The sequence below is a fragment of the Lagenorhynchus albirostris genome, chromosome 1 (assembly GCF_949774975.1).
Source record: "Lagenorhynchus albirostris chromosome 1, mLagAlb1.1, whole genome shotgun sequence".
Taxonomy (NCBI): Eukaryota; Metazoa; Chordata; class Mammalia; order Artiodactyla; family Delphinidae; genus Lagenorhynchus; species Lagenorhynchus albirostris.
Genome location: NC_083095.1, coordinates 121,058,280 through 121,074,320, shown reverse-complemented (window position 1 = coordinate 121,074,320; position 16,041 = coordinate 121,058,280). Strand labels below are relative to the sequence as shown.

At 46.3% G+C, this 16,041-nt stretch overlaps 1 protein-coding gene across 7 annotated transcripts in view; it reads right to left on the bottom strand.

The window, feature by feature from the left end:
• The window catches only part of TLN2 (talin 2), a 448,850-nt gene that overhangs the window by 83,610 nt on the left and 349,199 nt on the right, over window positions 1-16,041 (bottom strand). For all 7 annotated transcript variants that reach the window (XM_060151222.1, XM_060151260.1, XM_060151243.1 and 4 more), the window contains 5 exons: window positions 9,279-9,372; window positions 7,249-7,338; window positions 5,266-5,388; window positions 3,801-3,944; window positions 2,101-2,262 (listed from right to left, as the gene is read on the bottom strand). In XM_060151222.1, coding sequence (XP_060007205.1) covers window positions 2,101-2,262; window positions 3,801-3,944; window positions 5,266-5,388; window positions 7,249-7,338; window positions 9,279-9,372 — 613 coding nt within the window. The remainder of the gene's footprint in view (window positions 1-2,100; window positions 2,263-3,800; window positions 3,945-5,265; window positions 5,389-7,248; window positions 7,339-9,278; window positions 9,373-16,041) is intronic.

The following is a 16,041-nucleotide window of genomic DNA, read 5'->3' as shown; positions in this document are numbered from 1 at the left end:
GAAATTCAAAACAAAGTTCATTGTCCCCGGCAAAGCCTGCCACCTGATGGGAATCGCAACACCAAGCGCATTTCAGCAAGCTGCGGAGCAAGAGGGTCATTTCTGTTCCTTGTGCACGGCTATCGATTCCCGGGGTGCTCGCGGGGAAGGAGGCTTCATCTTCTCCATGTCACAACAGCCTGCATCCCCCCTCTGGTGTTTCTGCACAGGCCTATCTTTAAGGCCATCACAAGAGCTCATCTGCTGCAGGCAGTTACAAAGAGGGGTTGCCACTGTGAGGAGAATCTGAAAAGAAAATGAGACCTTAACGGAGACAGGTCGGGATTTAAAACCGAGGAGAAGGCAGAAAAGAAAGGTATCCCAGAATTTGTATAGAATAGCTCCTTGCCTTTGTCTCCCCCTTGGTCCATCTAAATCTAGTGTTTTTTTGATGATCGGAAAATGGCCAAGTTTAATTGAAATAAGTTAGTTACACAGCAACCGGCAATGATGTCACTATGTCTCAAGTCTACTGCCGTCTTTCCAGCCCTGCCTCCCCCGAGACTGGCACACAAGCACTGTAAACGCAACCAGGTATTTCTTCCCAGGCTGGTGAGATGGCTTAGTCTCTCCATGCTAACGATGCACACTGCATGCCATGGGCGAGAGCAGGCTTGAGTGGAAAGAGCAGGGGATCTGGGTCTGAATTCCGGTCTACCACTTAGTGGCTGAATCACCCCACGAAAGTTACTTAACCTCCTTGTGCGTCACTGTCCTGACCGTAAAAACGGGGATGGCAAGCACAGGGTGGTTGGTTGTGTGGACTGAATGAGTGATATACACAAAACACGGAACAGGCTTTGGGTAAACTGAATATCGGAAAACACAAGCTTTATTCATTTCTAATACCACGAACCATGACGGTAATTAAAGGGAGCTGCCAGCAGGATCCTGGGGGCACCTGGGCACTGGCTTTATTTATTCATCTTCAGTTTATCTTATTATTGTCTTTAAATAAGTGGGTTTTAAGTTGTTTTTTTTTTTTTTTAAAGACTCTGTTTAAGCAGCTAAGTAATTGCCGACGGGGATAACTGCCCCGTGGCTCTTGCCTGCCCGCTTCCAACGGCTGCTGGGCTGCACAATCTCTCCTTGGCTTCTGCTTTGCTCAGCCTGTTGACTAATTTCTCCACAAGATTAAATTGGCTTTGTGTAGTGCAAGGGAAATGAGGTGTGTAGTAACATATCCTCTGGAGACAACAGGGGGAAAAGCCCCATCCCTCCAGGACTTGCCCGGCAACGAAGCAGATCATCCCACCTCCACGAGCGTGAAAATCCTTCAGTAAAGTGTGAACCCTCCAACGGCCTTCCCTCCTGCACTTCCTGGTTTGCACAGAACTGACAGCTTGCCTTCCATGACCACCTCCTTTGGAGGTTCTTTGCCAGGGGTCTGCTGTTCAGGCTGTGGCTGTCTTCCCACCAGGTCAGCTGCTTGGTGTCTGCTGGGTGTCCCACGCAAGGCAGACCGGGTTTGCGGTCTGATCACCGAGCTACAAACACTACAGCCCAGCTACTGCGATTCCCTCCTCACAGGGTACCCTTGCCCTGCTTCCCCTCAACCTGTCCACGGCCACGAACACAAAGGCGAACTTGTTATCAACATGGAATGCTCTATTTTAAGAAGCTCATGCTCCACTGAAAACATTTAAACAACTATAAATAGAATAGATATCACAGGACAGAATAAATTGACTTTTTTTAAAGATTTTCCCAACAATTTCCCATTCCATTCTCCCTCCGCCTTCTCTCTTGGTCCAGAGATATTTAACAACCATGGCAGGGCCCTCTACCAGCCCCTCAAAACCACCCTGCCCCACTAAGCACACAGTTTACCCCTCCCCACCCACTATGCAGAAGGTTAGTACAGACCAAGGCTGTTGGTTTTTCCTGATAAATATCTCCATCACTAATGAACCGCTCCTCAGTGACTTAAATCATGAGACTGAATTGGAAGTTGAACTCCACTAGAAGCAAGTATTAGAGAGCAGAGCTTCAATCCCCTACCTCGTTCCCCTCTGCAACAGGTGTCCCAGGGATTCCTAAGGCCTCAGCTCAGCGACCTACCTTGATGGTCTTCACCAGGTTGGCAGTGCTGTTGGCGACTTCCTTGGCTGACTGGACAAAGTGCCTCTTGGCCACAGGGTTGCCCGTCTTGGATGAGGCGATGCGGCAGGCATTGCACAAGGCTGAGGTGTGCTTGGCGACAATCGTGGCGGCTGACAGAACCTATAAAGCACGGACTGGGTTGGGGGCACCACAAGCTTCAGTGCAGAGGGGTCCAGTTCACTGGAGTCCACCCTGGTCCCGAGCCCTGGATTCCCCTTCAACTCACATGTCTAGGGCTCGTGGAAATAAAACCCATGTCTCTAGCTCTGCCGCCCCTGAAGTCACTCCAAGAAAGGGGAGGGCGGGAATTATTAAGGCAGAGAGACTAAACAAAGAAAAGGAAAGGCAGGGCTGATGTGGGAGTGGGCTGGGCTCCAGGCAGTCTCAGAGGAGATGCTGTCAGCTATCCTTTGTGACCCCCAGCCAGGAGGGACACGGCCCAGGGTCTAGGCCAGCGCTGCCCAACAGAAATACAGTGCGAGCCACATATCTAATTTTAAAATTTCTAGTAGCTACATGAAAATAAGTACAGAAACAAGGGAAATTATTGTAAATAATATATTTTATTGAGCTTGATATATCCAAAACATTTCATTTCACCATGTAATCAATTTAAGAATATTAAGCTTTCACAATCCTTTATCCTACTAAGTCTTTGAAATTGGTCAGTATTTTACACTTACAGCCCATCACAGTTTGGACCAGTTACATTTCAAGTGTTTAACAGTCACATGCAGCTGTATGTCACTCCCAGGTGGGCTATAGGCACCTTATTAAGGGGTGTGGCTCAGGGATCTCCCAGCCCCAGCTGCGTTTCTGAATCTGCCTGATCACTTTGCTGAGGCTGGTAACACCCCTTTGGCCTTAACTGGACAGGTAAGGAATCTCCGGTGCACTGACACCTGCCTTAGGTCTGGGTGGTCCCCCAGGTATCCTTTACTTGGGTCCTTCTCCTGCCTCAAGAACGCTGGTCCCAGGGTCAGCAGTAGATGTGCCCATCACAGCCTGCCTCTGCTAGCCCATATAGGCCATTCTTGTTCTTTTTAGCACATACTGCTGGAATTATTGAACACGACCCACGTCACTTGGGTATTAGAAGTATCAAGGAACGTCACACGTACTGTCTAGTTCTCAAATGTCTCTGTGGCTCCTTTTGTGCTGTGGATTCTGACCCAGCTTTGGGGTCTGGGTCAGCACCACCACCTCTGGGAAGTGACCCCTGAGAGCCCCTCAGAGAATTCATCACACCTTCCTCTGTGCCTCCCTTGCCTTGTCATCATACCCCGATCACTCCATCTTCCAAACTTTAACCCACAGTAAGAGTTAAGGGGGTAGGGGGTCGGGTCTCCCTCACAGTGACCCTTAGTGCCGAGCACAGAGCAAGCCCTCAACGTTATGTCCCCTGAACTGAACAAACGGAACCGTGAACCTCCTGATGAATCTCGCTGTGACTACGCCACCGTGACTGCCTTCCGGCACTCCATTCCAGAGCACCTACCTGTTCCACCCTCACCACATTTTGCAACATCCCCCTAAGTCATGATCCGGCTGGCTTTGCAAGGTCTGAAAGAATGGTCATCTTTATTCTCGCAGTCTCCCGCCACCCACCTCCAGGAGCTCAAGGACATGCAGATCTCACATCCCTGCCCCAAAGTTACCTGTGACGGGCTGCTGCCGGGGTCCACCAGGTTCTGGCATGCCATCTGGATAGCCTGGTTTGCCCTGGCAAACTGGATGGGGTCCACAAGGCCCTGATGGCCTGCCTGGCTGTTCGGATCAGAGATGCCAACGAGGTATGCAGCCTGGAAGGGAGGAGGTAAACCACAGCTCAGGCTCGCTGTACTCCTAGATACGCCTGTGGGGGAGTGTGGTCCCACAGTATACATACAACAGTCATTCTCAGGTGCTCCCAGTGCAAGGTGGTCAGACTCATCTCATCAATAAGAGTTTAGGCATGGACAAGCTGACACTCGCTTGGGCCGGGAACATGCCAGCAGGAGTTTGCTACAGGCTTTTGGGAACAGTCTCCTTGTTCTTAAGAAAGCCTCAAGAAGCTCTTCCATGGGGCATGACCAAGGATGGATGCAGCCCTGAGTGCTCTGGCAGCCACCTTATGACCATGAGGGGGACCAGCCTCAGCATGGAGCTCACTCTTTGGCTGGCAGATGGCAGAGGGGGGAAAAAGTGGGTGTAGACTGATGGTGTGGAGCTACTGGGGAGGCCAACCCTGGAGCCTGCCCTACATGAGGATTTCTCATCTCGTAGCCTAATGTATCCTTCTTGTTTAGGCCAGTATTTGAAGCAGTAAGAAAGAATGAATAAAATGGTTCGGGGGAAAAAAAGGCAATATTCGGACTCCAAGAGGACAAGAGGCTACAAGAGAAGGTCTTCTCTTCAAACCCTTTGGAGGTGTTAGCCAAATAACAGGGAGAAAATGAATCTGTGAGGGAAAATTCTAACCTTAACTCATTTCCCCTGAGATATGAGGGGCCAAATAAGGGAAGGTGATTTCACCCTCTGAACTAGGGATGCTTTTCTTTGGTTCAATAAAATCTTCCAGGCTCAAGGCAATTGTCAAATGATAAATCCTTCAAGGTAAATGCTGACATTCTTGGAAGTTCAGTTACATGAGCCCAGCAATTATTGGAAATACACAGCACAGTTGAAGACGAGCCAGGAACATGCTTGATCATGACTCTGTGTGATGGCATCCAATTTTTTCTCCTTCTGATTCTAAAAAGAGCATGACTAAGACTTTTGCAACTCTAAAGCCTCAGAGGGAATTTGAATTGTGTCATGCCTATTTTTTTCCCCCCAAACAACTTATCTGTAACAATGACCTTAAAAAAAAATAAAAAAAGAAAGAAAAAAAGACGGGCCTCTGAACCCTTAGGCTGGGTCTGCAGGGTTCAGTGTTCTCTCCAGACTGCTCTGCTCCAGGGGTAACGGGCTGATGTTTTGCCTAAACGCTTAGCCAGCAAGAGCCACCACCTTCTCCATGGTTTCCGTGGTGATGGGTGGAGATGGAGCTGAAGCTGAAGCCCCCGCGTGCCTCCCACAGGGACCCGGCACAGGACAGGGCTGGAAAGCCTGCGTCGTGGGGCACGGGGACCCGTGCCTTACCTGAGCTGCAGCCTCCGTCAGCCCACAGAGAGCCTTGGACGCAATCCCCACACACTCCCCAAAAGCAGGGAGGTCCCCGGTCTTGGCATTCTGCGAAATCCCTGCCATCGACTCGCCCAGAACCTGCAAAACAAACCACGAGCGATATTCTGACCAGCAGTCCTTCAGACCATGGGGTAAAGGGGCTACCCTTCCAACTTGAATGTTCAAGGCCACTTAATTTACAATATTTGCCATTATTTTACTTTATTTGCAATAAGAAGAGATTTAAGATAATGATATCATTTCTGTTCCACAAAGAGAAATAAATAAAGTCTGAAGCTTTCACCCAGAAGTTATCTATATCTCAAGGAGGTACAGTTACTATACACAGATCAATAAACTAAAATCTATACAGGGCAGCCATGGGTGAATGGTCTAAACTGAGAACTGTTAGTTCTCAGAATATAAAATCAGACATATCTACCGAGCTGTAGGTGAAGACCATGTCCAGAAAGCAGAAGACACACTCTTCCCGATATTATTCACTTATTAATTGATAGTCTTTAATTAATTAATTTTGGGGGGCTGCACTGGGTCTTCATTGCTGTGCGCGGGCTTTCTCTAGTTGCAACGAGTGAGGGCTAGTCTTTGTCGCAGCGTGCATGCTTCTCATTGCAGTGGCTTCTCTTGTTGTGGAGCACGGGCTCTAGGCGCTCAGGCTTCAGTAGCCGTGGCACGTGGGCTCAGCAGTTGTGGCTCGTGGGCTCTAGAGCGCAGGCTCAGTAGTTGTGGTGCACAGGCTTAGTTGCTCCCGTGGCATGTGGGATCTTCCCGGACCAGGACTCGAACCCGTGTCCCCTGCACTGGCAGGCGGATTCTTAACCACTGCACCACCAGGGAAGTCCCTATCAGAGGTCTTTAAAATAACAGCTAAACGGGATTTCAGTACTCAGAATCTAACCCAGAGAGGTCAAGCACCATGCACAAGGTCAGACAGAAGGTCACACAGGCAGAGGCAAGGCGCCTGCCCCATATCTGGTGTTGTGTCTTCATGGGCCTCCTCATGCCCCAGGAAGGCAGGTCCTACTTTCCAGGGTCACAGATCTTAGAACTGAAGGATGTTCAACAGAAATCTTTAGGGAGACTATGACATCCAAGTCTAGAACCCAAGACAGAGCTCTTTGTTTGTCAAGAAGCCATCTTGGATAGGGAAAGAAAGAAATTCCATTCATCTCACTTGCATTTCATTTTATCCTGATTTTGAGGCATTCTCAAAAAACACTGGTGCAATTACCACAGATCAGTGTTTCCTGACCTTTTAAAATATTATTATTATTGCTCTGATAAGAAGTCTTTTTAGACCACCTCCCTCCAACTGCCACCCACATTAAATTAAATACTAAGAAATAAGATCTTGTTGAGCAGGGTTAAGATTTGGAGAAGGGAGGACACAAACCTTTGTATAATCTTAGATACTTTCACCACCCGCACCCCCCAAAAAACCCCCACAATTTTTCACTCCCCTTGAGAATGCAAGGCATGGATAGATGGTGAAAAGAACACACGGGAGGATCTCATATAAGCCAAGGCCATTGAAGGGCTTTCCCCACCAGTGCAGTCCCAGTGGAAGGAAATACATGCTCTGACTCACAGTAAGACCCATCCCTCATAGGGTCTGAGCAGTGGTTCTCATAGAGTGGCCCCTGGACCACATGGCAGGACCTGGGAACTTGTCAGAAATGCACAGTCTCCCCCACCTTGGGATCTACTGAATCAGAAACTCAGGGGTGTGACCTAGCAAGGTGTGTTCAACAAAACCCCCAGGTGATTCTGATGCACAGCCAGGTTTGAGAGGCACCTGGGCAAAGGGCGCCATAGCAAGGCTTTAGGACACAGGCAGCAATGCAGAGGGGCCACGGGCCGGTGCACACAAAGCATGTCTTGATTATTCCCCACAATGAGGAGGGAGCCAGGCTTACCAGCCAGCACAGCCAGGCTTACCTTCGAGTTTTCCATTACACTCTCGATGCAGTCAAAGTAAGAGAGGTCGCTAACAGGTTCATTGGGATTGTCCAACATCCCCTTGACAGTCTACAGAAGAAGAACACAACTTAAGAGCAAGCCTTATAGAACAAGGGAAACTCAACATAAAGTACCAACTATCAACTTCCCCTCCATACACAGGATTCTGGTCATTATCCAGATCCTTGAGAGGAATTTAGACCACAGTGTCTACGACTTCAGATTTCCTGCGGGCAACACCACGCTGATTGGGGTGGGTGTGTCTTGGTTAGCTCTGACAGAGAGGAGAATCTCTTGTTTTCAAATGTGAAGGAGAAGCTTGGTATCCACAGAACGGGGACATTTTTTTCTTAAAGAATCTGAAAGTTAGTGGGAGGCAATATATATTCATGGTCAATGAGTATAATTTCTCTGCTGGATAACTCCAAGGAGTTTAAATATCAAGGACAGGTTCATTCATTTCTTCTTGATTAGTAGGGACCTCTGTTTTCAATGCTGGGACCTTTCAATGGGTAGGCATGAAAGAAGGTAACCCCCCCCCCCAAAACCGCCCACTGGAATGGTTCATTTGTTTTTAATTTTAAAAGTATAGAAAATGTTGGATCTTGTTTAGGTCTCCATCAAGGAACAGGGCATGGGGTTTGCTTCTTCTGCCTTTGTCTCCAGTCTGCTGAAAACGGTTGCTAGCTTTCATGTTGCAATAACCTTTGATCATCGTTTATGAGGGACTTTTCCAGGGGAGGAAAGTCAGGGGACATAGCCATCCATCTTCCTCCCTGTTGAGTGAGAAGATACAGTGGGACCTAGCAGACTTTGGGGCACAGCCAACAAAAAGACAAGGCCATGTGAGTTACTAAGGGTTGGGGGGAAGTAATGGTGAAACTGCTGAGTTAATCAGCAAAGATCTGAGGGAAAGAGGGCTGCATAAAGAAGGTGTTCATTTCATTGAAGAAACTCCTCCCACTCCTTGGATAATCAAAACTGCCTTAGTAACAGCAACACTGAAATAGCCATAATTTTGGCAACCAAGGATACCATTAAGGCACAGAGGATGTGCATCTGGGCCAACAGACCTCATTTAGATCAACAGTCCACGTATCATTTATATTTGCAAATGTGAACAGACCAGGATAGGGCAGTGACTCACCCAAGGAAGGAAACATTCTCCACTGTTTTCAGAATGCTTCAGTCCCCTGCCTATTCTCACTTTCAGTTGTGCCAATGGCCTCTTGCCATCGGCAGACTGGGCCTCAATCAGACCCTTCAGAAGCTGCAATCAACCCCCCACCTCTAACATCTCTGGCAGGGTGGGTATCCCTGTTCAGAAAACTAAAGGTACACTCGGTACAACCAACCCGTATCTACTGAGATAACCATTTGCCTGTTTCAACATAACCTGAATTGGTTAGGACTGCTTTACAGACAAGTAGGCACACTGATTTTATTCTTGCCCATGTATACTCTGTGGGCATAAATGAATTTTCCATTAAAAATAAACCCTAAGTATGAATATAAACTGATAAGCCCTACACTGTGTCTGGGCCACTAGGAGCTCCACGGCCACCTTGACTGTATAGTAATAAGTGTTACTCCTGGGTTTTCTCTAATGAGCCCCCTACATGTTACAAAATACAATGTATGGGAAAATCATTTTTACTCGTAAAGCACATCTATTCCAGCTTCTCCCAAACGCCCCAGAATAATCACTCCCAAACTTTTTAGGTAGAAATTGCTTATCTTCAGCCTACGCTCAATACCACAGGCCTCTTCCTGTATGAAATAAAGAATCCTTTAACAAAGCAACTCTTAAGTGGAAACAGGGAAGCAGGGATGATAACCCCACCAAATCTAATTTTTCTTTAATTCCTTCCCACTTGGATTGGAACTTTGGCTCCAACAGTTTCCCAGGAAAGATCAAAGGTAAGAATAGAGGAGAAGAACCTGACCCGGAGGGAAAGGACAGACACACAGACACTCTGAAATCCTCAGCAGCCTTTCCAGGGACTCACCTCGAGCTCCCGCAGGGCGTTATCACATTCCTTCTGGCCAGGAGCTTGCTGGGTGCACAGAGTGATGAGCTGATTGATGCTCTCCGTCACAGCTCTGCGACGACAAATACGGAAAGAGTGCTTTTTGTTTTGTTTTGTAAAGATCAACAGTAATTTCCCCAACAATGTTTTGTAGGTTCGCTAGGAATACAATTAATTCACTATAAAGGCTGTGGTCCCTGTGACAGCTCTTCCACAAGGCTCTAAACCAGCAGCCCCCGACCTTTCTGGCACCAGGGACCGGTTTTGTGGAAGACAATTTTTCCACCGGGGGGCAGGGGGATGGTTCAGGCAGTAATGAGAGCAATGGGGGGGATGGGTCAGCGGTAATGCGAGCTATGGGGGAGCGGCAGATGAAGCTTCCCTTGCTTTCCTGCCGCTCACCTCCTGCTGTGCGGCCCGGTTCCTTACTGGTCCTCGGCCTGGGGGTTGGGCCCCCTTCTCTAAACAACCAAAAATCAACCAAAGCCAGGGAAGAGAGAATGAGAATCCCTACCTTGCTTCTCATTATTCATTGATTTACCCTTAAAAGTATCAATACTAACAGTTCTCTTAAGAAAGTGTGGCTATCTTTAATATAGTCACAAGAAGGAATTCACAATGAAGTTGCAAATGGCAAACAGCTCATAGTAACACTGTTTTCAGAATCCTTCCCTAGCAGCCCATAGGAATGGGATGATCCGAGCTAGGCTATTTTGGACAGCCTTTGTATAGTTTGGACTATTTTGTATATTTTAAAAGTCACACTGTAAACTGTGCCTTATGATTTTAAAACCTCTTCTTACCATTCATTTCTACATGACTGACCAGTTCCTAGAAGCTATACCAACATTATTCTTTAAAAGAGCTATTTTCTTTGTTAAATTAACATTAATAGGAATCAGAGATTCTTACATGATTTTACATGTGTTTCCATTCTTCTTAGAACTTAAAACACAGCCCAGATTTTTTTCTACATTGGCTAGGGTTCCACCCCTCCTGGACAGCCTCTGTTTAGGTTGCCATGGATGATTTATAAAGGCACGGTCCATTTGGAGTTAATTTCTTTAACAAGGTGTGAAATATGGATCCAGATTTTTTTTCGGGGGGGGGGATATATGGAAGTCTAATTATTCCAGTACCATTAAAAACGCCATCCTTTCTGCACTGAATTGCTTTTTTAACCTTGTTGACAATCAGTTGGCCATATTTGTGTGGGTCTACTTCTGGACTCTATTCTATTCCACTGACCTGTGTGTCTAACCCTTCACCAATACCACACTGTTTTGATTACTGTACCTTTACACTAAGTCTTAAAATTGAATACCCTTGTTTTTATAAATGAAAAAAACAGACACACACACACACACACACACACACACACACACACACACGAGATAATTCCCTAAGGAGATGCTACAAATAAGAAGCAGAAATAAGACTTAAACCCATGTCTATCAGACACAAAGGCCAGATTCAAAACCATTTTTCTGCAGGGCCATAACTGGTCCATAGTTTGGGCAGGACCCTGAATTCTATTCACAGTCAGTAACCACTGCAGCTAACAGGAAACTTAAAATAAAACAAACAAAATCAAAATAGGACACACATTGCTGCTAATCATTAACACTGTCTAATATAAAGACGCCACATTTTATTAGTTAAATTGGCTTTGCAGCTTCCCACAGAATATCAAATTAGGTGGAAAAAGATGTTGCCAATGTACAAAGGCAATCAGCTTAATTATTTGATGAGGAGCTACTGCTTTGAATTTTAAATTTAGCTAGAGTGATGGGAAGAAGAAAAACATTCCTCAGCTCAAGAAGGAATCCCCAAATAGCTTGTGTAAGATTAACTCTAGTGAGTCATTTATTTGTGGAAAAGTGCTTAACTAAGTAAGGTGTCATCGGGAAGCACTGTGCCTTCCAGGTGCAAAGCAAAACAAGAACAACTGAGATAGCAGGACAGTCTCTAGTTGGGACCACCTTTGGAAGGTGCAGTTCATGATGTATTCACTGGAAGGGTCCCCCAGAGAGTCCAACACCGTGTTCTGCAATGGCAGCCTTCAAGACATACTTCGGAGTGGACAGGCTGGATGTGTCAACATAACAAAGGGTACAGCCCTCAACTGTGGTGACACGATCATTTGGGGAATATTTCCATGTATCACACAAGCTTTCCATTTGGCTTACTTCCTTCAACGGTTCCTGTTTATCTACATTTTTAAAAAGCTAGTCTTTATATAAAGATTTTTCCATTAGAAACTAAGTGTTTACAGGAATTCCCTGGCAGTCCAGTGGTTAGGACTCTTGCATTTCCACTACCATGGGCCCGGGTTCAATCCCTGGTTGGGGACCTAAGATCCCGCAAGCCAGGCAGTGTGGCCCCCTCCAAAAAGAAAAAACAAACCAAAAAAACCCCCAAACTAAGTTTACAATTGGTAAATCCTGAGAATATATAGCTATTCACTGTCCTTTCAACAATTTTTAGAAGTGAAAAATGTTCAAATAAAAACTTGGGGTAAAAAACAACAACAAACAAACAGACTAATAAGAGTTTGTGGTTGGATAGTCCTTAACAGTGCCAGCACAGCACCGCATGCCTGAATGAGTCACTTGGGTAATACTGGTCCATGACTAAAAAGCATTATTTAGGTATCATTTATCCCCATAACTCACTTTAGAGTCTGGATCGCATAGCTAAATAAACTTAGCGGCACAGAGGCAAATGGTGATATAGATTTGACAATGGGAAACAGTATTTTCATGTTTCAAACTACGGTACTCATTTATAAGAGCAAAGGATTAAAGACAACCCAAATATGCAGTGATAAAGGACTGATTAAATGTAGAGTCTACAACAGAATTCTTGGCACCCATTAAAAGTCATGATATCATATTCCTTATATAGAAAACTGTGTATAAAATGTAAAAACCACATAAGCCCATACCTGTAAAAATATACATATGCATAGAAAAATGACAATGACGTATCACAACGTTAACAGTGATTTTATAATATTATTTTAAAGCAGATACCAGTAAATCTGCTAAAGCATTATGAATTAACCTACTTACACTGTTATAAAAATACAGCCAACATTAGCTGCATCCTCCCTTCGTTCTATGTAAATCCAAGTAGGCTTGAACTGTAGCTGCTTTTATTTTCCCCACACTTTTTGGTAATGACCAAAGCCATACAAGTTTATTTTAAAAAATACAAAAAATTAAATAACCGTAATTTCACCATCTAGAGATCGTGTTTTCCTGTAATTCATTCTTTATCTAATAAGCATATGTGGCCACTCTTGGTTTTTAATAAATTGGGATCTACAGCCTCGGATGTTAAAGGCTTTCTAACCTACAAATCGTTTAGCATTCAGAGATACTAAATTGATTCAGACAGGAGTTTGTGAGCTCTGGAAGGAACCTTTATATAGATATAGAAATGGGGCAGAGGTGAGAGAAGAAAATCAACCAGTTTGTGCTTTTGATTATTTATTAAGCCCAAGTCGTCCAATAGCGAGCTTGGAGGGGAACAGAGCAACTTCAGATGATTCCCTTCCTCAAAGGAGGACGTGCTTAGAAAGGCAACTAAGAGCAAACTGAAATTCCCCTGTTTGTATTCCCTGGGTCCTACCACACACAAGGCATGGAGAGTAAAAAAAATAATACAGTTTAAGTCTCTCTAGGAAAGCAAGGTGCTTGCAATCCAGTTGGAGAGGCAAGACAATGAACAGACAAGACACAAAGGTGAGCCAGAGGAAGCAGTGATGGGGGGTGTGACACCAGACAGGATCAGCCAGACACAGGCAGGACTCGCTGGGAGTGAAAGAAAGAAAATGAAAGCCTCGACCGTGGGCGTGGGTTCTGCCTACGAAGGAGGGCCCAAGGTGGACCAGAGCAATTGGAAAGTCAGGGCTCAGCGAGATCCTGATTCGGATTACGGGAATGGAACATTCTAGAGGAGACCAAGAGACAGAAGAAGGCCCAGTGTACATTTTTCTACTTTACAGCACGGAAGTGCTGCTTGCTGGGACATCCTTTTTCACCATCTCTGGAGACAGGAAGACTCCTGCCTGGCAGGAACTTCAAAGCAAAGGGTGGTCCTGGAAGAGACGCCTCCTGCAAGGTCCTAGGGAGCCCTCAGGGGACTGGAAAGCAGCTGAACACCTGGCCTAGGACGGCCCTGATGCTGGCAGCTGTGGGTGGGTGTCAAGTCTTCAGCCCGGGAGTCCTTCTGGCCAGGGTGACTGTGGTGTGCTTGGCAGCTTGGGGAGGTGCTCAGAGTTAGGGCACTTCTTCCTTTTGCCACTGCCAACTGGTTTCCCACTCCCTTAACTAAGTTCAGGGAGCATCAGTCCAGCCCCCAGGCAGAGAAAAGCCTGATGAACGGTGGACAAAGGGTCTCCAGCTCCACCCAACTTGCCAGAAAAGAGCCAGAGCCAGGCAGTTACACAGAAAGAAGACAAACAAGCCAGGACCTCAACAGAAAATGACTTCCTCCCCACGCACATCAGAAACCAAGGGACCAGCTTCCTCAGATGCACCTGGGCTCAGATGCAGAATGGTCAGAGGGAGCAGAGGGAAAGGCACACATACTCTACTGCTCTCCCGGAAGTAAACCATTTTCTCCTAAAGCAGGAAGAATCATGGAGACTAGAAAGAACAAAGAAAGGGTTCAAGTCTGCTGATGTAGGAGCAGGGTGGGGCTGAGTTGGTCCAGGCCTGGGCCCCCACAGTAGCATCTCTGTGGGGTCTTTGGGGACATCCACAGGAAGGACAGGCAGGCATGGCCGTCTCAAGAAGAGAGAGGGCAGTGGGACTGAAGACGAGGACGAGAGCAATTGATTCCCTGCTGCCCAACTCCAAAGGTACTTATGCACCAGACTGTTGTGAGGCCCAGATAGAATGAGGGTGGCATGCCCTGATTGTGCCCCCTGTCCTAACTCCACCAGGGCCATCCCAGTCTTACAGTGTGTGCCCTTATCAGGCATGTGGTAAAAATCTGTTTAATGAACAAATGAAGGAACAAGGGAATGAACGAAGGCACTCAGGTGGGCAGAGCTTTACCCTCCAAGGGGAGCTGCCTGACTCACTTGACCTGGCTGGAGCTTCCGCTGGGAAATCACCCCAGGGAGCAGAGCTTGCCAGCATGGGCCAAGAAGCCAAGGAGAATAGGCCAGCAACTTCCTGCAGCTGTTCCAGCCCAAGACTATCAGTTCATGTGATGATTCTTAAGTGCTGTCTTGGCTATGAAACCATCAGGCTGGGAATTCTGTCAACTGCTGAAAGCCAGGACAGACAGAGGCAAAGAAAGCTTTTTTGCCTCGCCTCCAGGTCCCTTCCTCAATGTCACCACCAGGGGGCGTTCAGACACTCACAGAGCCAGGACACCAGCAGCATGCTTTCAGGTCCTGGATTCCCTTCCGTAGGGGCTTTCAAAAGGCCAATTTATACTCTCCCCTCATTCCCACAATTTAAGAGAGTCGACAACACGCTCTAAGTTGGAAACTGTAATTTTGAAACGATGTGAAAAATTTAAGGTAATGAAAAACATCTGAGTTCAGATACCTGGCAACATTAGTTGCCTTACCCAAAGGCTGTTTGTAGGAAAAAAGTGATTAAGAGGGTTTTAGATCAGAAACAGCTGCACGACGGAGAAGACATCACTGTCCCTCTTCATCTCCACCACGACCTAATGGAACTCACTCACCTAATGGAACAGAAGGGCACTCACCTAATGGAACAATCACAAACAAAGCATAAGATGGAGGTGGGGAGATGTGAGGGTATTTTTCCCATCACCTAGTGGCTCTAGCTATCGTTTGAAGGTAAAGTATGTATCTGGGAATAAATGAAGAAACTCAAAGGTTTTGAAGGCAACTGCTCTGAAATTACCTAACCCCCCATAAAAATAAAATAAAATAACACTACAAGCAAACAGGAGACCAGAGACAGGTTTTAACCAGTGGTACCATGCTACCTTATATATCGAGAACTGAACAGAGCTCAAGGACAATGTAGTCTGTACACATCCCTATTTGGCAAATGGGAAAGTTTAGACAGGTTGAGTGACCTGACCAAGGTAACCTAGTCAAGCACTAAAGCTTGTACTAGAATTCAGGTCTCCTGATTCTAACAACTTTAAAAAAGCCAGGAAAGGGGGCTTCCCTGGTGGCGCAGTGGTTGAGAGTCCGCCTGCCGATGCAGGGGAACGTGGGTTCATGCCCCGGTCCGGGAAGACCCCACATGCCGCAGAGCGGCTGGGCCCGTGAGCCATGGCCGCTGAGCCTGCGCGTCCGGAGCCTGTGCTCCGCGACGGGAGAGGCCACAACAGTGAGAGGCCCGTGTACTGCAAAAAAAAAAAAAAAAAAAAAAAAGCCAGGAGAGATAAAGACATTGAAAAATAAATAAGCAAACAAAACCAAGTTAAAAAAAATTTAAGTAGAATTCAAGCAATGAGTTTTAAAAATCACTAATCTGCACATTTTGAAAATGTTTCCAATTATGCTATGTGTCCTAATTGTCCCGCATTTAATCTCTCACTGCTGTTAGTTTTCCCACATATAAAGTGATATCAAGAAATGCTACGAAAACAGGCCTACACTTCCATAGGAAAATAAAATACCCTACCCTCTTGGTTCAGGAATACGAATGTGGGATTGTCAATATAAAATTTTCCTGGGCTGTCGCTGCAGTTTCTCCGGCTACCAGCACTCCATCACTAGTAACTGAACTAAACG